This window comes from Cryptomeria japonica, chromosome 3 (assembly GCF_030272615.1).
Source record: "Cryptomeria japonica chromosome 3, Sugi_1.0, whole genome shotgun sequence".
Taxonomy (NCBI): Eukaryota; Viridiplantae; Streptophyta; class Pinopsida; order Cupressales; family Cupressaceae; genus Cryptomeria; species Cryptomeria japonica.
Genome location: NC_081407.1, coordinates 236,229,208 through 236,252,790, shown reverse-complemented (window position 1 = coordinate 236,252,790; position 23,583 = coordinate 236,229,208). Strand labels below are relative to the sequence as shown.

Below are 23,583 nucleotides of genomic sequence, written 5' to 3'. Positions count from 1 at the left end.
TAAAAGATGATTGTTGGACACCTAAGATCCAAAAGGGTATTGTTAGATTTTATGAATTTTGTGAGTTTGAATTTTATGAAATTTTGTGCTCCTTTGATGGAGGAATTCACCATTCACTAGTTTCGAGTGAAAATGGGAAAATGATTATAAAAAAAAATGTTGAATTTGTGTCGAATCATGTTAGATTATTATGTGTAAGGATAAAATTATTGTATGAAATTTTAAATTGAGATCATTTGATTAAGTAGATGATTAGTTATGGAAAAATTCTGGAAAATTGCATTTTGAAATGTTATCATGCCAAAAAAATTTATAGAATGGATGAATTGATGTTTTTATGTTAAAAGAGAGGTGTTGAGCACCTAAGATCCAAAAGTGTGTTGTTATATTTTCAATTTTTTGTTTTTTGTTTTTTTATGAAATTTTGAGCTCATATAATGGAAGTTTCACTATTCACTAGTTTTTTTACTAAAATAAAAAAAAGTTGAAAAAGGTAAAAATTGTGTCAAATATTGATAGATTTTAATGTAGAACAATGGATTTAGTGTGTGAAATTTTAATTAGGATCAATTTGGACCCCATTACAAGTAGTTATTGAGAATTGAAACTTTAGGCCTATGTTGTGAGTAGTGGTGTAAATTGAGCATTTTAAATTTTATTTTCATGTTCATGGAGGACACGACGATTCTATGGTGTAGATATTAGTGTCAATTAAGGGAGTGGCTCCCAATTTAGCCCAAGTCACATGTGGTTTTTTGGGTAACGGATTGGAATTTATGTTGAAAAACAAGTGAAAATGAGACAACATGAAAAATACATTAATTTAAGTGATAGTATGGTTCCCCCTCATACATAGAGTGCTCGTATAAACCTAGGATAAGTTGGGAAAGATGTGACTATCCTTGGGTTGTTGAGTTAGCATGAGCAAGTCTCCTCATCTCCTTAAGAGGACCACTTAGTTATGCATGCACTTACCTTCATTCTACGTGATGACACTCCCCTTCCATGACTCTAATACCTAACCCCTTTGTAGCATGAGTATCACCTAAGAGATGTAACATTCCTTTCAATTTTGGTATTCACTCCTTGATGATTGCATGATGGGTATACTTCGTGACTAGTGTGTGTAAGTCTTTCTTCCCAAGTGTATAATATGTGTTTGTTGTGTTTGGGCCATGTGATCATCTCATAGCATGGTGGGGTGGACCTATGGGTTCCACATGGTCAAGTGGTGTGGTAACCACCATTGGGGATTAGAGGCTTTGACATTGGAGTCGACATCAAACTCACTCTCTTCTCTCCTTACCTTTCATGATTCTAGCTCTTTCAATTTATGACAAATGTATAATTCAATGACCTCATGTCCTATGCTATGTAATTTGTAATATTCATATTGGACCCTCGTTATGAAGGGATTATAATCTCATAGTAACAAGAATAATTATAGTAGTTAATGTGTCTTGGTGTTGGTGTCAAGCATGAATTACTTTTATGCTTTACTTTACATTATATATGATGCAAATTAGATACAATGAATACATGAATATTTCTTTGGGATTTAGAATGAATATCTTAATTGTTGCAACAAATCTACTTAAACATTGTTTTAATAGTCTAAAAGATAGGAATTATTTTAAGTGTTTTGAGCTTTGAGAATTTAGCATATGCCTTGTGATATTTGTTAAATATACGAACAAGGTATAGTACAACCTCCACCCCTGAACCCTAAAATCCTCTCCATCTCTAAAAAATCTCTAAGTATTTTGAACTTCAAGGACTAGACATTCATCTTTTGGAGTTCACTAAGTATGTGAAAATGTAAGGAGGAACCTTGATCCCCGAACCTCAAAAGCTCTTTCTCTATCACTAAATTTTTCTAAGGGTGTTAGGCATTCGATGTTGGATTCTCACCTTAAACTTTAAGTTTCTTGTGGAAAGTGGGAAGTCATATCCTTGATTCCCGAACCTCAAAAGAAAACTTTTGGGCTTGCACCCCTTACAATTTTCAGGCATTGGGCATCGGTCCTTCACTATTCAACTTCAACTAGAGAGTGAACTTGGTCACTCCAACACCCGATCCCTCGATCTCTAATGAAGACCTTTCAAATGTCAAACTTCGAAGGTTCCATGTTCATCAGACTTTGGACAGCAAACTTCCAACTTATTGTGTTCACCTATGGTCCTTATTGGGTGAGACAAATATTTAAACCCCTGATCCTCAATTTGTTCTTCAATCATCAGACTTTGAGATTCTTCTATTGGAGTTTCCTTTATTTTGTGAACAAGGTAAAGAAGTTTTGATCCCCGAACCTTGATAGGAAATCTAATGTGATCTTATCTAGTGTTATATTTTACCTTATCTTTGAAAGGTCCTAACTTCTTGTCCAGTGATAAAAAATTAAACCCTGATAATCTATATCTCCTTGATGAGGAACCTTTCTGAGGATGACCCCAAGTGTCCAAGGGTTTCCTTATGCACTCTTTTAATGCTCCCTTATGGTTGAGCTTGCTTTGAAAAAGATTAGTATTATATTGGTACTACCTTGCTTATGCAATGGTGGGGACTTCCCCCTTAAATCAATCATGATGGCACTATATCCCTATGTGAATTGTTGTGCACATTCCCCTAGAAGTGAGATTAATTACCCTTTTATCTTCTATGACGTGGTATATAATGTTAGTATTTCAAAAGAATAATTAACAGTCTAGTTTTTGCCTTCGTCCTTCAAATGGGGCAGTACAATATATTGGATTCCAAATATAAATTCATGCTCAACACCTACTAAACCTATACCAAAGATTATTGTACTATCTAGCTATCTATGCATTCTCTAAATTGTACTTCTCACCTCCAATTGAAAAATATTTTTTAGTGGAAAAGATAGATCTAACCTATAAAATCATGTGCATCAATAACTCTTATATGCTTTCATATGGTATTGTTAGAAAAGATGATCAACTCTCATTGAAAGCTAAGTGGGTTACAAAGTAGCAACTAGAACTCAAGGCTTCACACTTACTTCTTAGATTCAAAACAACGAGGATATTTTTTTCACAAAGAGGGACAAATAATCTAGGAGGATTCACCAAACCAAGTACCTATAGTAGTACCTAGGCTATCCTCTTTTCTTGCAATGATAAAGGAATTACTTATTGAATCTATAGTACACCAAAGCACTAAGATTAGATGCTATAGGGTTCACACAAATATCCATATCTTATCTACAGTAAACACTTATATAACAATGTAACACAATTTGCAAAAAGACAAACATTTATACAACAAACATGCTTCAACCAATCAATTTGTAGTTACTGCCAAAGCTCTAATGGGTCCCAACACATCTTTTGGCAAGACTACAATAACCAACCCATAGATCTTCTCATTGCATCATCCTAAGCATGATTTTATAATCTTTAAGTTGAACATTCAATGCAAAAACTAAATTGGAACCCATGAGAATAATTGTACATCAAGTCACATGCTATCTCATCAAGGACATGCCAATAATTGGTTACACTCCACAACTACTAGGGGATGAGAAACCAATAAATAAAATGGCTCCACTTCTCAAGGAGATAATTCAACTTCCCAATGGTAATTGATTTACATGGCATGAGTCTTGTAATTGTATAAAGATGTTTAACATGACATGTAGAAATGAAAAATATGTAGAAGATAAACAACCAAACATCTTTCTCAAGGGTCTTCCATGTACAAAATATATAGTTGAATAAAACACACTCTCTATTTTATTCTATATCTCTAGATCATTGTTCAGTTTAATTGTCTATTATGCTTCTGCACATGAGAGAACTTATCTAGATTCACATATAGAAAGTCATACAATAGGATTCTAACTATAAGGCCCAAATTAATAATGTCAAATAGAATGTCAGGATCTATCCTAGTTGTTCCAATTGAGATCTTGACTCCATCATTCTTTTTTTTAATCCACACAAGCAAATTCTCTTAATAAGGTAGTTAACATTGCCACTTACTTAACTTAAATTGTTTGGAATTGTCCAAAGAAATTGTATGTAGTGGCATGGAGATTATTTCCTACTTTTCCTTCTACTTGAACTCTTCAATGATTGCCATGTAACAATATTCTTCTCCTATCATGCTAACTACAACCAACTTTGGTACGAATTGAATGGTATCATAGGCCACTATAATACTTGAATACTTGATGTTTCTTTGACTCGAATGAGCTCAATCTTACATACATATGATGGAAGGCATAAATGTAGTCTTGATCTAACTAGTCATTTCCTTACCACAATCGTGATTGCTACATGTAGCAATCATAACATCTTCAAGATACTATTCATCCTTGATAACTTCTAATAAAACTTATCCTATAATAGGTCAAGTTTATTGTATATCATCATTCTCACACAAAGAATATGTTTGTTCATTGCTTCTTGATAGGTGAAAACACTTTAGAAGTGTAATGTCAATCCTCTTTTTATCAAAAAAGTTATTTATGCAAACATAGGATTCTAACTAATCTAAACAATTATCTATTGTATTTGCATCAACTTTACGTTCAAACATAGGATTGACACAATGAGTTACTTTGATACCATTGATGTAAGGCATAGGAGGGAAAATTGTGGAAACTTCTTTAGATGAGAATTTGGATGATATTATGTGTGTGCAAAAGTTTTTTGAGAAGGATGGGGCAAAGAGAGACTGAATTGAAATAATAAATTTTTATTTATTTGTTCATCTTATACATGACATGCTCTTGAGAATGACATTTGACTACTATCTTCTAACTTTATTGTTACTATTTACCTATCTCCTAAGCTAATGTTATAGATGTCATGATGTTGAGTCATTATGGAAGTTAAACCATTTCCATTTGTGATTCAGCGTCTCCCAATGGTTATGTAGTAAGGCACGATGGCTAGTACTTACACAATGTGTGAGTAGATGTTCTAGCATAACATGCGCCTCAAGGTTGCCACTTGCACTATCATAGTGGTTGCATTGTTTGATATTAAAAGTGTAACACATAATAGTGCAATAATGAGTGGTATGAATTAACCTTTACAATTTAGCCTAGAGGTGTGTTGAACCCTAATAAAGTGATGGTCGATACCACAAAATATCTGGTATAGGTACCACTAAGTCCATTTTTTTTGTAGAGTTCCCTATGCCACTACTCAAGTATGTGGGGCATTTGCAGAAGATAGATGGATGATCTTAACATTGCCATAAGTATCTCGAATGTGCTCTCGTGCACTACAAGTCATGGAAGTGTTACCATAATTGCCACAAATGATGAAAATGGCCTTAGCATTATTACAAGAACCACTACTAGTAGATCCTCCTAAATCAATGACTACGAGTCCATAAGGTAATAGTGATTCGCTAGCACCTCCATGTTCAACCTTGAATATTCACTTGGAAACCAACTCTTGCAAGGTTGCACTTGCCAAAGAGAACAACATTTTTGCCACAAAAGAAAGCATAGACTCCTAGAGAAGGAAGCAATGAACTTATTTGTTAATATAATTGTCCACCACCTTATCATCTAAATGCTAAAACAAACTCCTCCTAGATAGATGACTTATTGTGCATCCTGTCAAAATTGCAAACCCATTGGCACCAAAATACATCTTACCAAGCTCAAAGAACCTAAAGTCAAGTAATGAAAAATGGCATTAAACCATCAATCTAAAGCAATATTGTGGAAGAAGGGATCACAAATTTTTGAGTCTTTCCTTTCATGGGCCTTAAGGGCTAGGGCCCATAGAAGACAAACATAAAAACATAGAAAGCCAAAAATAAGAATTAGCAAATGGTGCTAAACAAAACGAGGCATAACTATCCCAACCTTACACAATGGAAAATGGAGAAAAGGGTTGGCTTTAAAACAATTGTTGTGTCACCATCATATCAATAAAATGACATCATGCATCATTTGGCACACAAGGCAACCTCACACTTAAAAATGCATCATTAAGATGAAAGAATTGAAATAACAACTTGTCGAATATGAGCTAAGTCAAGACATCATAGAAGGAAATGACAAGTGGGGCCTTCCATAACTTCCAATCCCCTAAATACAAAAAAAAAATTACAAGGCTTTAAATCCAATAAAATACCTTCTCAAAGCCCTCCCACACTTCTACATATGATTTGCAACCAAACTCAAAAAAATGATCCACCACCTTGTTGAATTCTAAAAATAATGAGAGAATAAAAAAATCCTAGTAACCATCACAAATAGCAAGATAATAAGAACCTCAATTAACAACAATTTCACTTCCACAAAGACACTCCCTTATAATAAAACCCTCGATAACTACTAAAGAATCCCCTTCCATAATAATTTTTTTGATACCAAATCTCATAAGCATGTTAAGACCTTCCACAACTGATCATTCTGCCTTCTTATTGGAATGAACATCCAAATAGAGTGACACCCCTATAACACAACCACCTCGATCCTTCATAAGGACAGCTCCAGCATCAACCAAGCGAAGATCACTCTTTTAAGATTCCATCAAAGTTGAGCTTCAAGAACCCTCTAGGCAGTTTAGTCCAACATGCTTTCTCATGATAGGCACTTTTAGCTTCTAACACACCAACAAGGATTATAGTTATTAGTACTTACTACTAATTTTTTAATTGATTAGCACTCATTTTCGTTGGTTTTTTTTTCCTAAAATCTAGTAAACTCCCTATATATGAACTCAACCATGGTTGTGAAGGTCAACTATCCCCTTGAATTCTTCTCAGCTGGTCATGGTAACATCTTTTCTTCTCACAATGCTGTGTGCACCCATATTCTTCAATTTGGCCAGATGTCATGTAAAAAACCATATTCTATTCAGACAAGTTTTTGTAAGTTTTACTCTGCAAAATGTTTGACTCATTAGTTCTCAAATAAGCTGTCTATGCATATCAACTCTACATTATTGATTATTTCCCTACAAAGCATCCATGAAAATTTATCTTTTAAGGGACTAGCTTGTAGTTCACCTCCCCAAAAGGCCACAAAAATAAGGAGTGCAACCAGGATAACAAAAGCTATTCTCTATTGTATATAAAGCACAGAGAGAAAATGGTGACCAGCGTCAGTGTATTTCAGAGGAGGATAAACACATTTTTTAATGGCAGATCTGACAGGAATTGAATCTGAAGCCACTCAGCTACTGTTATCTTATTTGCATCAAACCAACCAATTTTGTTTCATAAAATTGCTGCATCAAAAACTTTCTAATATTGAACGAGTACACATATTTTTTATTTAAATAAAAAGCTATGTTATAATGCAGAAGATCTTGGGAAACTTGTGCAGCAATCTCTTCCAGCTGTCTTCGAAAAATAAAAAATGAATATATCAACTTCAAGACTTTGCTTGAGAAAGATGATAAAAAATGATTTATCTTATATACCAGTTTGGCTTAAAGTATAAGAAAAGTTCTTTTATCTTATACATCCAAATAAAATTGTACATTAATGGATATTATGATACACAGATTTTTAAACTTGAACATAAATGGATTTCATGAACACAGATTTTTTCATAGTAGAAATTTATGTATTACCAGTAGTAGGAGCTCTATTACCAGGAGTAGGAGCTCTCATAGTTTCCCCTGCAATCTCTTGTACAAATTTATAGTCTGGAACTGTCTTTTTACAAGGAATAAGAATTTAAAATTTATTTGAACATAAGTCCTAACAGCAGAAAAGTAAGACTACAAAATTCCCCTGAACAAAATATACTTATAAGAGAAAAAAAATGTAGCTATTCAAAATCACAACACAAAATGTAGATGGAAGCATAAGGGAATAAGCATATTTGTAATTTTGATAGTCATTGACCCAAAGTACACCTACAGAAGAGGCATAATATGTAATGTAACTTAGAGCTGCTTGTTGCTTGGATGTGCAGGTAGATTCAGATATTCTGCATTCGACCACCTCTCTGAAAGAAGACATATAGACTCTGCCGGTCTATTCAGATATTGTTAACACACCCACTTCTACTCCGAAAAAAGACACGTAGACTCTATTGGTATATTCAGATTTTTCTTAACACAACCACTTCTCCTCTGAAAGAAGACACATAGACTCTATTGATATATTCAGGTATCCTTTACAGGATCACTTCTCCTCTGAAAGAAGACAGATAGGCTCTATTGTTGCTTTGGAATTATGCAATTCAACTTGCTTGATTATTTTCGATATTAAAACTTCTGACTGCTGAGCAAGCGCGAGTAAGAGCCGCTGGGTTTAGAGACTAACTGAGAATGTGACCCTTCCTCCACAATCTTTCCCTCCTCGACGACGGCAATGGTTGACGCATTCCTTATGGTAGAAAGTCTATGTGCAATCATAACTGTAGTTCTTCCCACCATAAGCTTATCCAAGGCATCTTGAACTACCTTCTCAGAATCCATGTCCAAGGCACTGGTGGCCTCATCTAGCAAAAGAATGCGTGGATTCTTCAACACTGCTCTAGCAATGGCCACCCGCTGCTTCTGTCCCCCTGACAACTGTGTGCCCCGTTCCCCTACTAGGGTATCATAACCGTTTGGTAAGGAACTGATGAATTCGTCTGCATTGGCGGCTTTGGCCGCGTGGATCATATCTTCCTCTGAAGCTTCACCCACCTCCTGGCCATATAAGATGTTTTCTCTGCAAAGAAATAAGGAAAGAATTTATAAGTCTGTGAGACCAAAATAATCTATGAGGCTGTATAATTGCAAATAAAATGCCTGACTGAGTTTAGAAAACTCCTTTATCAGACATGAAATTTGATAATCTATATCTTGTTTTTAGGGCTTTTACATGTTAGGAAATGAGTTTTTGAAGTGTTAGACTGAGTATGTAAAGCTCTTTTATCAGACTAAAAATGTAACAGGCTGTAGCTTGATTTTACTGCAACTCAGAAAAGGAGTTGAATTTGGAGACAACTGCGAAAAGTAGAATAAGCATTGGCATTTCGGATCTCCTTTGGGACCCATCATTAGGATGAGAATTTACAGATACAGAACTTCTTTTACAAGTTCATGAAGTGATATTCTCTACATTCATTAAGTGGCATTCTCTACATTCATGAGTTCATGAAGTGGTATTCTCTACATTCACATGATAAATGGCACTTTTGGCATTGTAAGTGGTGCTTTAGTAGTCCAAACAAAGGAATTAATTCGACATTCTTGCTTTTCTACGAGGGGCTACAATTTGTAACTTTGTCAACAGAAAACTCTAAAATGTTATACACTGTTGGAATATAACGCTTCAACAGTTAAAGTTCAAATAAGAATCAAATAAGAATTGTAGATATTTTCCAGGTAGCTGTCAAAGTATTTAGCAAATTTATAGGAAGTTGTTGAGTCATCTTGTAATTATAAATAATGAATGTGCATAAAGTATTACAGCTGTTCCAAGCTTTTTAATATAGTATCAGAGCAATTCACTCTTGTACCTATGAGCCATAGTGTTGCATAGCAGTTTTTGTCTCTATTTCTCCATTTCCAGTGAAATCGTCCCTTTATGCACAGTAAGTCCTATAAAAGGCATCACATCCTGCAGATAGGCTTCATTATTTCCACGGAAGCAAGAGACATGTATTTGAAGCTGCGATTCTCTCTATTCAACGTGGCATCGCATGCAGTTATGAGGCTATTTCCCATTCATTGTCAAGGCCATGTATTGTTTTAATTGATATGAGGGCAATTGCAAAGGTTGTTGAAGTCTATGTTGCAGTATAAATCTGTAAATCCCGATTTTGGTGCTAAAGGAGACCTGCCATCAACGAGAAGAAGACATGATGCTGAAGAGGGTGATCTAGAAGAAATCACTAGAACTCAGATGTGAGGAGATCAAACAAGGCCAGAAGATCGTGTGAAGAATTTTGTAAAAAAAACTGTCAAAGTAAGAGTGAGATTGTTGAAGAACCACTAGATAGTGATGATGACTTCATTAAAGATGAGACACTTCTTCTATTTTGAAGAGTCCAACACTTTTGAAGACAGGAAAGGATGTAGTAGTTCAACAGTTTGAGGTGCTAACAGATCGGAGAAACTATACCTCATTGGGGCTATGAGACATACATGTGCGGATTAGTGTCCAATAATTCAGGAGAGATCCAGAAATCTAGAAGTTCAACATAATACCTTTACGAAGGTGATGAAACACTTCATGTGCAAACATGTTGAATGATGTTGGGAACTTGGATGATAGCAAGGTGAATATACTAGCAGTTGGGAGCAGCTTGAAGAAGTCTATAAAGTTTATGCATGATGTATCTCCTATTTTTTTATATTGTCAATCAGTTTAATGTTGTAGCGTTAAGAGGGGCTGTTGGAATATAATGCTCCAACAGTTAGAGTTCCAATAAGAATCAAATAAGAATTGTAGATATGTTCTTGATAGTTGTCAAACTGTTATAATTAACTGTCAAAGTATTTAACAAATTTATTAGAATTTGTTGAGTCATCTTGTAACTACATGTAACTGTTTATGAATAATGAATGTGCAGCAAGTGTTACAGCTGTTCCAATTTTTTTAATATAGACCACCTCTGCTAACCTCCCAACATCATCACAGCCTATCATGCTTCAAAACAAACCACTTTTACATTTCCATGTTTCCAAGTTCTGGTAACCTTCTCGACTGAGTAGTTTCTCCATGAACCCGCTGATCCAACTTCATTTGACCTGATTTTCAGGTCGTACAATGTCTGATCATCAATATAGATCTCTTTAATTTTTGAACATAGTTTTCATACAAATTTTACGTTATCGATCCTAGTACTGGTTCATTTTGGGGATTTGAGAGGAGGAAGTGGGTCCTGATCACTCCACCTACCCCATACATCAATGGGGGTTCAAAGTGACATCAAGGATATCCCACCCTTCATTTTTTTTTTAATCTTTATCTTTATCTTCATTGCAAGCAGGAGAAATGGCCACCGAGGGTTGAAGAAACCATTTGGAAGAATCAGTTATCAGCCATCTAGAAGATCCACCAGCTGACCTAGAGATGCCTCCAGAAGGCCACCTAGAAGTAGCACCTTGAGTGGGAGGCAAAGATGAGCACCGGTAACTAGGTCACAAAGAACCTCTACGGCTACTATCATGGCGGGGAGAAGCTTGAGGTTGAAGAGTGGTTATCACGAGCTATGAGACTCCTACCTCTCTGACAACTGTAAGGAGAGTGGCCATGAGAAGAGGATGGAGACTTGGGAACTTTGGCAACAATGCAAGGGGCATTTCCCAATGCTTGAGTAGCTCTAAAAGGTGAGCTACTTCCAGGGCAACTTTTTTGGCTTGCACTTGGATTTGTAACTAAGCATTAGAACAAATGATAACTTTAAAGTAAAACATGCTTATCAACAATACATTGAGAAAAAATGGTAGAATTTCTATCTTTTTGAATACTAAAGAAAATCTCCACCTTGAAAGCATGTCAAATCTAAAAATACTTGTGGGGAATGCAAGGCCAATCCCCCAAAAGAGCCATATGCCAAGAAAAAGGTTTTGGTTGGAAAGGCTGAAAGAAATCATGAATCCAATTCCAAAGCTGTTGAGCTTGAGAACAAAAGCACAAGAGGTGTTTGAACGATTTTGTCTGCACATAGAAAGAGCAATGAGAGTTCCAAATACCCAAATGCAAGAGCTTTGACTCCAAAGGCAAGCCTAGGAAAAGAATACACAAGGTAAGGTGGGTGAGCCTAGGTTCTACCATAGCTAACTAAATGTTGAGGAAGCAGCGTTGCCAATTCAAGCTTGATGACTGCAAATGCCATCTTTGGTTTAAACTATGCTTCATAGGAAGGTGTGGAGAAAGCCAACAATAACCAAGACATAGCTTATTGCTCCAAAAAGAAGTATTTGGACTTCACTTCCAATCTTTCCACCATGGTCTAGAAGAATGGACACCAAATTTTATGAATCATGTGTTACATCTCCATATTTTGTTTAGTATATTTCATTCCAATTCTTAATGGTTTTACTTATAACTTTCATGTTATAAAGGTAGAATTACTATGAATTTGGATGAATCGTTGTTAATGATGTGTTATGATGTCAATTTGGTTTCTAATGTGTTTTGAAACTCACAATCAAAGACAGATTAAATTGTTCATTTTGCGATAAATTTGATATACAAGAATGTTTTATTATGGAATATGACTTTATGTATGAAAGTGGTCTAATCACATGTTTGATTGTCCAAGTGATATCCAGGAAAGAGTTTGTCGAGTTCATCTTACCAAAAGAACAAGGAGAGTATCATCCAAGAGAGGAGTATAGACAGAGGGAAAATGTGTCGATGTCGTCTTGAGACTTGTACACACACTTAAGTTGCTATGGTCAAGAGTAAGTGTCACAATCAATTTGTGATGGGTCAATTCCGTTTTGTAAGTTGTCTTTGTTAAACCATGGTATTTGACCATGTGTCAGTCTTTTGCTTTGCGTTAAATCTCACTTTGGTTATTATGTATAATTATAGAGATCATACCATCTTTTCGACAAGCTATTATATGTCCACATAAATATGTTACAAGTGTAAATGCATTTATACATGTATTCATATATGTAAAGGAATACGTCTATAGATATATGTATATGTTTAAATGAATGTGACATTATATTACAAACAAATATATATATATATATATGTATATATAAATACATATATGCATACGTAAGAGAAATACGTAAATGTATGTATGTATATGTTTGTATATTTATGTGAAAGTAGATAGTAATATAAATTATTGCTTTTCGAATATATCAAATTTGTTATTTAAAACACATACATATACGGAGATGAAAACATCAATGAATCGGTTGTTATGGGCACTTTAAAAGTTTTTATCACCATATGGTGGGAGACTTGGTCAAACGTCACATCGTGGGATACCTCAGGGAGAAGTCATTGAAACCTCATAGTGGTGAGGAAATGTGAAGGTGGAAAATAACACGTAAGTGGTAGTGGTGTGAGGAGAGGCACCCACCATGAAAGTTGGCGCACCCTACTCACATTGGAGTGGGGACTATTTCATGTGCACCCTACTCACATGGAGTATGGGTAGTTAAACTTGTTAAATCGCATCTCACCCTCCCCTCAATAGCACCACGAGGAAGGTTATAGGGTGTGGGCTTTAAAAAAATTACTGATAAGTCTATTTACTAGTACCATGTGATGGTCATTTTGGTTTAAACCAACCCACATAATATGGTTACAAAAACAAACTTGAACTTTTCATGGGAAATGAATAAGCTTATTTAGCTTAATAATTTCTTCTCCTTCGCATATTAAAAGGGGTGGTTTTGGGAGAAAGAACACACTTACACACTTGCTTTGTGCTTGGGGAAATTTTAGGAAAGGAGAATTAGTTTGTTTTGCAAGGGAAAGTAGCTTGTTTTGTGTTTTCTCTTCCGTAGTTGGGATAGAAAAGAGTGCCTTTTGCATTCGTCTTGTCAACTTGAGAAGTTTGGGAGGGATATCGGAGGAGCTAACTTTGTAAAGGATTCTAAGGCTCACATCTTCTCTCATCTCAAGTTTTTTGAAGCATTATCCAGGCATGTTCTCTATCCGCTTGGAAGCCATTTTTCTTCATTTTGATTGATAATATAGTTACACACTATATACATAGGAAATGCGTCTTTTTATTGAAATACTTGTATGATAATATGAAAAAACTTGTTTTAGTTTAGATATTAATATGTTATCAATATGAACAGTAGCTTGATATGCATGTGGAATCATGTCTGTTATTTCTTATGCATGTCTATATACCTGTATATATTATTCTCTGAGAGATATAAAACTTGAGAGTTTTTCTCCTTTTTAGAAAGGAAATTATTGCTTTACTGATGAACACTTGATAATTATCATGTTCGTGTGTTTGAGATACGTATATATACTCAAGAAAATATGGTCTATTAGTAATTACAAGATAATGCAAGTAGTTGCTCATTAGTCTAATTACGAATATTTGGTCAAATGGGTTCTAGACAAAGAGTTATATGTTTGTAATTTACATTATTAAGAAGTCTTATGTATACTTTCACATGGACTAAGGTGGTAAACCTAGAACCTAGTTTGCAGATGGCAAAAAGGGAGCCCATTTTAGATAAGTGTACTTTAATGAAATTCATGTTTGGTTAAAACTGTTTTTGTGTCTTGACTAGAGAGTCAAAACTTTCTAAACCCTAGGATGAGAGTAGTCTCCAAGTCGAGTAAGAGGTGAAAGAAATTTTGACTATTTTAAAAATAAAACTTTAGCCAAAGTGTCGTATTTGTCACTGCATGTGACTAGTCAATTCACAAGTGTCGCTAGAGCATAGATCTTCCAGATTGTCATACTTAGTTAGAAGATAGTCTAAAGTAGTTTGGTCAGAATGAGATATGTGGCATACAACACTAGTACTCAGATGGCTTGACATAGGTCCCCTTGTCTATACTCTTTATGAAGGGTAGGGCCACTTCCAATAGGAAGGTGTGCGGGAGACCGTTGGTCTATGGTTGGAGGAGTAGCACTTAGATGATGCTCTCCCTCCTGTAGTTGACTAGTTGAGGCGATACAGTTACAGGTTTCCTAAGTGGGTAATTTTGGTAATTGTTGTTTATGTTATGTATTAAATTTTCAATAAAATGAAAAGAAATAATTACCTTTCCATAAAGTTTCATGTGAATATATTTATGCATTCAGTTTAATGGTTGTTTGAAATAAAAGAGAATTTTTTTTATGATTTGCTACCTTTTTTGGTTTTTAACTTGTGAAAAGTAAAATGAATTTATTTCTTTAGTGTTTAGTTCAATGGTTGTTACACATGTTAGCAAGAATGGCCTCCCTAACAACAACATAGGTCTTTAGGTCCTACCGAGTGTAATGATGAGAAATAGGGTATTCACTATTTTAGCTATGTAAACAAGGAATAATTCTACTTCTAACTCTATTACATTTAAGAGGGATGAAATCAATAGATTCAATCCCAAATGTTTGATTAGGGGGTGAACTCTGATTGGATTTCACTTCTCTTTGATTGAGTTGAAAATAAATTATGGAAATGATTTGAATTGAATGCAAGATCTAGGGCTAATGATGTGAAATTGACAGTAATCGACAAGCATAAACAATCTCAAATCAGATATGTAGACATAAGTACACATCTGGAAAGAGAAAACAAAGAGGAACCTATGTCTGAAATTTGGAGTCAAGAATGCCAGACAATTCCACTTGGGGCACCCTTGTCCTTAGAGTGTTGGATGTGGACAATAGATATCTTTTTGAGATCAAGATGTTGTCCTGGCTGTTTCCCTAAAGTTTTGTCAAAAAAGTGTGAAACAAGTTCGCCCCAAGTGACCTTGTCCTCCAATTTCTACCTCTGCAAAAGTTAGTTCTCCATGTCTCAGTCTTCTCTTTCCGAATCTGTATCTACTATCTCTGGATTTGTTACTTGCACAAAGGAAGAAAATAGTGTTGTTGATAAGGGTTTGCCTAGGTCAAGCCCTAGATTTGGAATTAATCCTATAATTGAATTGAAATTAAAAGGAAAGCTTTGAAGTAAAATGCTGAATATTATACCTCAAGCTTGCTGAAGTTGATTGAAGGTTGATGATGCAATTCTTTTTGAATGTGATCACAAGTGTTGATGCAATAACATGACATGACAAGACAAATAGGAATCAATCATGGAAAAATGCTTGCATGATGATTGTTGTAATTTTCTGTTCCATAATGCTTAGATCTGAAGAATGCTTGAAGGATATGGTAGGATGAAAGTTGCCTTGATTCTTGATGGATGTGAGTGGATGATAATGAATGTGGATTGAATATGGATATGAAAATGAATGGAAAGAATGCTCTTATATAGGGTTCTCAAGGTATTTTGTAAATTAGGCCGGCCTCTAACAGTCATGTTGAGACATTGTGATCGAGAACCAACTAGTGGCAATTGAGCATCGACATGTTTAAATTTGGGCCCAATTTTGAGGGGCAAGGATGCCCTAGGCACCCTCAAGGGTGCCCCAAACATCTTTGTCTGCCCAAAACAAGGAGAATAAGTTGTGGATATGATGCACTTAGTCCAAGGTAGAAGTTTAGACCACCATGCAGACATATGACAACAATTTTGCAATACAAGAGGACCAAAATATGCTTGGATAAGATCTAGGAGAAAACATACTAAGGCAAGGACACAAAAAGCAGTGTAAAATTATACAGGTTACAATTACAAAACTTCATTTATTCTCCACTTTAGCAAGAGTATGAGCCTACACTAATACTCATGATAAAGGAGGAGATGAGAGAGAGAGAGAGAGAGAGAGAGAGAGAGAGAGAGAGAGAGAGAGAGAGAGAGAGAGATGAGCAAGTAGGAGTAAGATTGTAAGGAGATAACACATCACTAAATTTGAGGGAACAAGCCCCCAAGCTTCAGATCTTAACTCACACAATTACATACAAGGACACACAAAACAAGCCAAAAACAAACAAAAGGCAAAAAGACAAACAAAGGCAAAAGACACACAAAAAGGGGTTAGTACTAAAAGCTCCAAGTCAACTAGTTGAAGAGACCTCGATAATCAAAATGTCTTGATTGCCAATATCATTGTCGGAATGTTATTGCAAGAGCACAAGTAGTCATAAGGAATGAGCAAGAGCATACATCAAGTGATGAGACAAAAAAACATGATCTAATGACTAGAAAGGTATGTTATGCTATGGGTTCATGGGGGAAGGAGAAAGGAAACATGGATTCCATAGGCTAGCAAGCTGTGTTACACTAGGTGATCCATGGGAGAGAGAGAGGAAAGGGTTGTGTTGATGTGTTTTTTACGCACATGCGAACACAGAATAAAATACCCAAAGGTATCTTATCCTCTCTTGAACAAAATCTCTCGGATGTTGAAGATTAGCTTAAGGATCATGTGAGAAGACTCCAAGGTTCATGAATGTAGGGTCATTACGTGTGGATAAGCTCCGTTGGTTGATGTGATTATGTTGGAATCACAAGGGGACTTACATTAGAATACCTGAATGCTTGATTTGTTGGAATTCGATCATCTGATGTTGCAATATGGTGATGCTTTTTGGTCCTAAACTAGTTCGAGTTTGAAAAAATGGCAAAAGGAAAGGATTGAGAGAGTCTATTCTAAGGCCTAGAATGTAAGAAGATGGATGAATAATTAGATGTAATCCTACTAAGCGAGGTCTCACCATCAAACTGAACAATTTGACACAAGCTTAGTGCAATCTTCTAAGGATGTTCGAATCAATACCATCAAACATTGATCACCATTCAAGTTAATGCATAAGGAATAAGTGTAGGACGATTCGGAGTTAAGCTCATATCATTCCAGTTGACCACACAAGGCACACTTACAAGTGGCAAGAGGCTAGTGGTATGGATTAGGTGGATTGCACACAAATGCATTCAACAAATTCTTCCATTCAATCTAATTTATTTATCATCTAACATGAGGATTCAACAAGAAACCATGCACATTGTAAAGAAACAACACACTTCACCATAACTTAAATGAAAATAGAGTTCATTTACAACTTAGGCAACAACTTCTGCCTTCTCCTCCTACTCTACTCTAATTGCTATTCTTTCTTAGTTCTATTCTCTATTCACTACTCTATTCACTATTAGCTAACTATTTGCTCACTATTAACTATTCACTATTAACCTTTACAAATGAAGAGTCTGAGCTGTTTATAGAGAGATCATTTACAATGAATGGCCAGGATTGAATCTCCATCAATGGCCAAGATTTTACAATGGAAACCCTAATTAGGTTTGTTACAACAAACTTTCCTTAGCCAATGAGAAAATTACATTCATAAAGTGTGGACCAATAGATATCAGGGGTAGTTGCCTCAGAGTTTGTGCCATACTAGTGAGTCAGGTACATTGCATCTAGACATGTTGATGTGGAACCCCTCTAATTGGTGAGTGGTAGTGACTGGGATGATGACTAGGATTCCACCTCCAGCTTGCACTTTGTGGACTTGATTTGATTCATCATCATGAAGGGATGTTGAGAGATATCTCTTGATACTCAACATTATCCAGTTTTCTTAAAGGGATGATGATGATGAGAGGCAAATTTTGATTGACTCTTCTGAAACTATCTTCTCTTCAAATGCCTTGATCATAGATGTGCAAGGTGTAGACCTTAGTTTTGAAGTATTGATGTACTCCTAATGTCACCATTGTCTTTCTCCTTTGAAAATCCAAACTCCTCTTGTGACTCTCTTCATGTCATTGAACGTTTCTTGTGTGATCTCCTTATTTCTTTCTTCATTTTTTGCAAAACAAACAAGTGAGTATCAAATATACTTGATATATAGATTTAATTAAGGCATATAAAGAGAATTTGCCCTCATAAAGGGACACTTGAAGTTGCTTTTGCTCATGAAGAGGAGCTCTTGAAGTCTAATCCTAAGCCCCTGCTCATGAAATTCGCCTTGCTTCTCATAAAGTGATCCTTGAATTCTCATCTTTCATCCTTTCAACTTAAAATGATTCTTTCCAATCATCAAATCTCTTTCAATGTATAGTGGTCTTGTAGTTAATCTTGCCAATTCACCCTCAATTAGGAACACATGAAGTAGAATTCCTTCCATAACTTTTACACTTGAAATTCACCTTTGAAGCTCAGAACATGAAGTTCGCTCCCCTTTGTTCATTCATGAAGTTCACTCTCATAAGAAATTCGCTCCATTTTATTAATTCATGAAGTTCATTTGAATGGAATTAGCTCCCAACCATCAACTCATGAAGTAGATTTGTATGAACTTCGCTCCAAATGTCCCAGACATGAAATTCGCTCCAAACTGGCAACTCATGAAGTTGCAAAAAAATTTCACTCCAAAACTCTCCAACCAGAAGTTCGCTCCAATACTTCAACTCATGAAGTTCATGTTGTGTAATTCGTTCCAACTTGTGAGATCATGAAATTCGCTTTCAAAAACCAACTCATGAAGTATGAATTTCGCTCCAAAGTGCGAAGTCATGAAGTTGCAAAATTTCGCTCCAAGATGGCAACTCATGAAGTGTGAATTTTGCTCCTGGAAGGCAACTCATGAAGTCTGTTTTTCACTCCAATATGTAAATTCACGAAGTTCGCTTGCAACTTGCAACTCATGAAGTTTTCTTTATGTGAAATTCGCTCCTACTCCTTGATTCACGAAGTTTGCTCCCAACCTTGAAGTCATGAAGTTCGCCCATGTAGAAATTCACTCCAAATCATCAACTCCTGAAGTAGGAATTTCGCTCCACTTGCTCAACTCATGAAGTAAGGATTTCGCTCCAAAGGTTGAATTCATGAAGTTGATGTTCTCTAATTTGCTTCATCCCTTTTTTCCCAACTTTACTCACGAAGATTTGAAGATGTAAATCGGCCCAATTTCTTTATTCATGAATTTCACTCCCAAAGCCCAACTCATGAAGTTCAACTTCACTCCAATACATGAAATTATGAAGTTAAAGTTCACTCCAATACATGAAGTCATGAAGTTCTCTCCAAAACATGAAGTTATGAAGTTCACTTGGTATTGGATCCATTTGAGGCAATCATCCTTCATTTCTCATTCAACTTCGCTCATGTAGGCTTGTTTGTGTATGCTTATTGATGAAATTCACTCCAAGGAGGCAAGTCATGAAGTTCGCTCCAAGAAGGCAACTCATGAAGTTCGCTCCAAGATGGCAACTCATGAAGTTCGCTCCAAGATGATTGAACTTGAAGTGAGTGAATCTAAATTTCTTTCATCTCCTTATCTTCCATTTCACTTGTGAAGTCTTGAAGGTGAAATTCGCTTCAATACCTCAACTCATGAAGTTCGCTTGAGATCATCTACTCATGAAGTTAGGAATTCGCTCCAAAAGGTGAAGTCATGAAGTGTGAATTTTGCTCCACTAGCTTAAGTCATGAAGTTCTCTCCAAAACATGAAGTCATGAAGTTGGAAGTTCGCTCCAAAAGGTGAACTCATGAAGCTTGCTCTTGAGTGTTTAATCAGGAAGTAGGCAATTTCCTTCATTCCTCCACTTCCAACATGAAGAAGCTCTCTCCAAATCTCCCAAGCATGAAGTTCGCTCCAAAAGTCTCACTCATGAAGTTCGCTCCATATCCTCTAAACATGAAGTTTGCTTCAAAAGTGCGAGTCATGAAGTTCAAACCTAGAGAAGACTTAGGGATGAGGCATATTACAAATGAGCTTATTAATCACTTTATTGCACAAGATTTCAATCCTTGGAATAATTCATTCAATTGTTCAAACTCATACTTTACACCAATTCTCAAGAAAAAGACTCAAGGAAAATTCACTCATCTATCACTCAACATGAAGTGGGCAACTTCAATGAACTCCTTAACTAGACCTTTAATCAACTGACATGGTATGCAAACCTTATAAACTCACTCATTTATTTCACATTTCACACAAAGCTATTCACCTGACCCCTGGCCATTTTAAGCGCCTATGCTTCTCTAATGCAAAGGCTAATAGCAAAAGACTCAAACACAACCTAGGAAGCAAGAAAAAAGTGGGGGTCCCCATTTGCGATGGGGCGATGTGTGAATACCTCACAATAGGTTGCCAAGAAAAGTTTTCTTATTGCAAGGCCATTGATGAATGCAAATTGAAAGGAAGGATGTTGCCAAGCAAAGATTTCTTATTACAATGCAAACAACTTCAAAGGAGGTGTTAATGGGACACTGCAATGAGGATAACCAAACAAATCTTTGTTCATAAGGAAATTTGCAAAAATTGAATAAAGAAGTGCAAATTGAAAAAGGATAACCAAACAAAATCTGTTGTTTGTGAGAAAATTTTGCATCAAGGATAACCAAACAAAGCCCATTGTTCGTGAGGAAATATTGCAACATTGAATTGCAAATAAGCAACAAGGAGGCCACATTTATGACCCCCGCCCCCCCTTAAGATGTTAGCATATCCCTATGTTGATGTCTTAAGGAAAAAGATCAAGGATAAACACTTTCATCACCAAGGAGATATCCTTTAAGAAACAACGTACATCACTCCAAGCTAAAGAGGCCTAACTCTTTTGAAGCAAAGAAAAGGATAGTTGTAAAAGAGATATCTTGCAACAAATGTAGAGGGATCCTTATTGAGGGATGCATAATGAAGGGAGGGAGAGATCTTTGTTCAAAGACATCTACCTCCAAGAGGAGATCTTTGACAAAAGTAACATCTTTGACCAAGGAGAAAGAGAGACAAGGATACACTTTCAACACCCAGAAGAGATCATGTATAAAATCACTTTCAAGCAAGGAAGAGGTCCTAGACCAAGGATACGCACCTCCAAGCAAGAGTAAAATCCATATAATGGACAAACAATTCAACAGAAGAAAGGAGATTTGTATAAAAGATGCTACTCACTATAGGAAAAGTGAATCCTTAAAAAGAGAGAAGATTGAAGATTCAAACACTATCCTTGCCCCCCCAAGCATGTAGACAAGAATATAAAAGATTAGTATGTTTCTATCCAAGTATGATTGCACATGAAATTTTACCACCATGAATGACAAAGAGCCCCCAAAATGAAAGCTATTAATGTCACATAGTGTGGAGCAACATAATAGGTGAAGGGAGTGTTGATCATCAATTATTTTGATGGTGCCATTATCAATAAGTCTTTGAATTTCATTTTGGAAATGAGGACATTCATTGGTAAGATGACCATGAATTTGATGATATGTGCAAAAAGGATTATTATCTTGATTTAGTTTATGAGTTTTTCTTCTCTTTCCTAAAGAAAGGGAGATTAATTGAGCTTTAAGAAAGTAATCCATAGATGTTTGAGGTAAAGAGTGTGGGTATCCTATTCTTTCTCTAGTGCATTGTGTAGGAGGATCTATAGGGACCTTGATTCCTTGGTCTAAGTTTCCAAGGCCTTGTCCACTGTAGCCTTGTTTAGAAATCATGTCATAACCAACCTCATAAAATGTTTTCAATTGTGAAGCGGAAGGACTTTCAATATAGACTTCTTTGAAATTTGTTTTGTAAGTACATGTTGAAGGACCAAAGAGATGGATAGATGGAGGAAGGAGGATCTTACTCTAGAGATTTTTATGCCTATCATCACTATTCATATCCACTTTTTCTGGGTTGGGGAGAGGTATTCTCATCATCTAAAGCTTCCTCTTTACTCAATGTTATGTCAGGAGATAGGTCATGAATAAAAAGCATAACATCATCTTGTCTCAAATATGTTGGTGATTATGATAAGATATTGAAGAATAAAGAGCATGTAAAGTGATAGATGCACTAAGATTAATATGCTTACCTTGTCCTTCTTGCACCAAAGTACCTTTGTCGAAAGAGGATTCATCATTACTCTTCAATGTTACATCTCCATTGGAGAGATCATTGATAGGACCATTAATTATTTCCTCATGGATAAAAGATACTCTAGGAGAGGTACAATTATGATTTATTTCAATCTCATCTCTAAGATTAAGAAAGGGTTCTATTTGAAACATCTACCAAAGATTTTATGAAATCCAAATATTCCATTAACTTCTTTAAAAATATCATCATATAGCAACATGAAATATGTATGAAAGCTTTGAGAAATGAATTAAATTGTTTGGACACTAATATTTCTTGGATGTGGTATTGATTCTGAACCAATGCATTTGGAGACTGCTGTGTATTCACCATTTCTACTGAAAGTTGAGTAGCTGTATGGACGTCAAGTTCTGTCATTTATGCAAGAACGTTACCAATAACCCCAAAATAGTAAGAAGGTCAGAACTTATGTACTCTGAAATTTTCAATAATGATTTGGTTAAGGAATTTTCTATGAACACTACAATTCTGCTGTTTACATTTGAACAATAATCATTGCATATCATTCCTGAGTTTATTAAAGCATTAAAACTGTCAGATAACCATATGCACACATTCCATCTCAGAAGGCGGCTAATTGTTTGACATAATACCTCAGCAGTGTAAAGTGAACTTTGGAGTGAAAATAATCAGATTATTAAAGCAAAATGTTTGTCAAAATGCCAAAGCTCTGATCTGGGAGACAGTATAGAAATTTGTGTGTTGAACTGGACTAAGGTTATTACATTGATGGCACACACAGATTCATCGAAGACCTCATTTGGAAGGTCCATCTTAATAAGAGACAGGAAGGTATGGATGGAGGAGCTACGCTTGCAAACATTTAAAAAGGCTTTTCAAACATTGAAGTCAGATTATTTGCAATTACTATCAAATAGGAATCATATCTCAATTTTGTAGAAGAGACTCTTGATGCATTAGGAAGAAAGAGAAGAAAATAGTGAGCTCACCATTGAGAATAAATCCACAAATCTCTCATTAAAAAGTGCTCAAAAGACACTTTTAGAAACAAAAAAATCATATTTATGTTGCCAAACAGTTCGAGAAGCAAAAGAATGAAGAAAGAGCTGAGGAAATCAGACAAGTGATTGAAAAGCTTGATACACTGTATGATAATTTTGATCTAAAACACTTTACAAAGAAATCAAAAAATGAAATTTTAGATCAGCAGAAGGATTGGTTTGAGCTACAGGATAAATATGATCTTCAGCTTGTTGA

General features: G+C 35.6%; 1 protein-coding gene across 2 annotated transcripts in view; it reads right to left on the bottom strand.

The window, feature by feature from the left end:
• Positions 1 to 7,651: 7,651 nt before the first annotated feature.
• Positions 7,652 to 23,583, bottom strand: part of LOC131074395 (ABC transporter B family member 19) — a 56,000-nt gene continuing 40,068 nt past the window's right edge. For both annotated transcript variants that reach the window (XM_059218201.1, XM_058011019.2), the window contains one exon: positions 7,652 to 8,662. In XM_059218201.1, the coding sequence (XP_059074184.1) occupies positions 8,212 to 8,662 (451 nt within the window). In that variant the 3' untranslated portion in view covers positions 7,652 to 8,211. The remainder of the gene's footprint in view (positions 8,663 to 23,583) is intronic.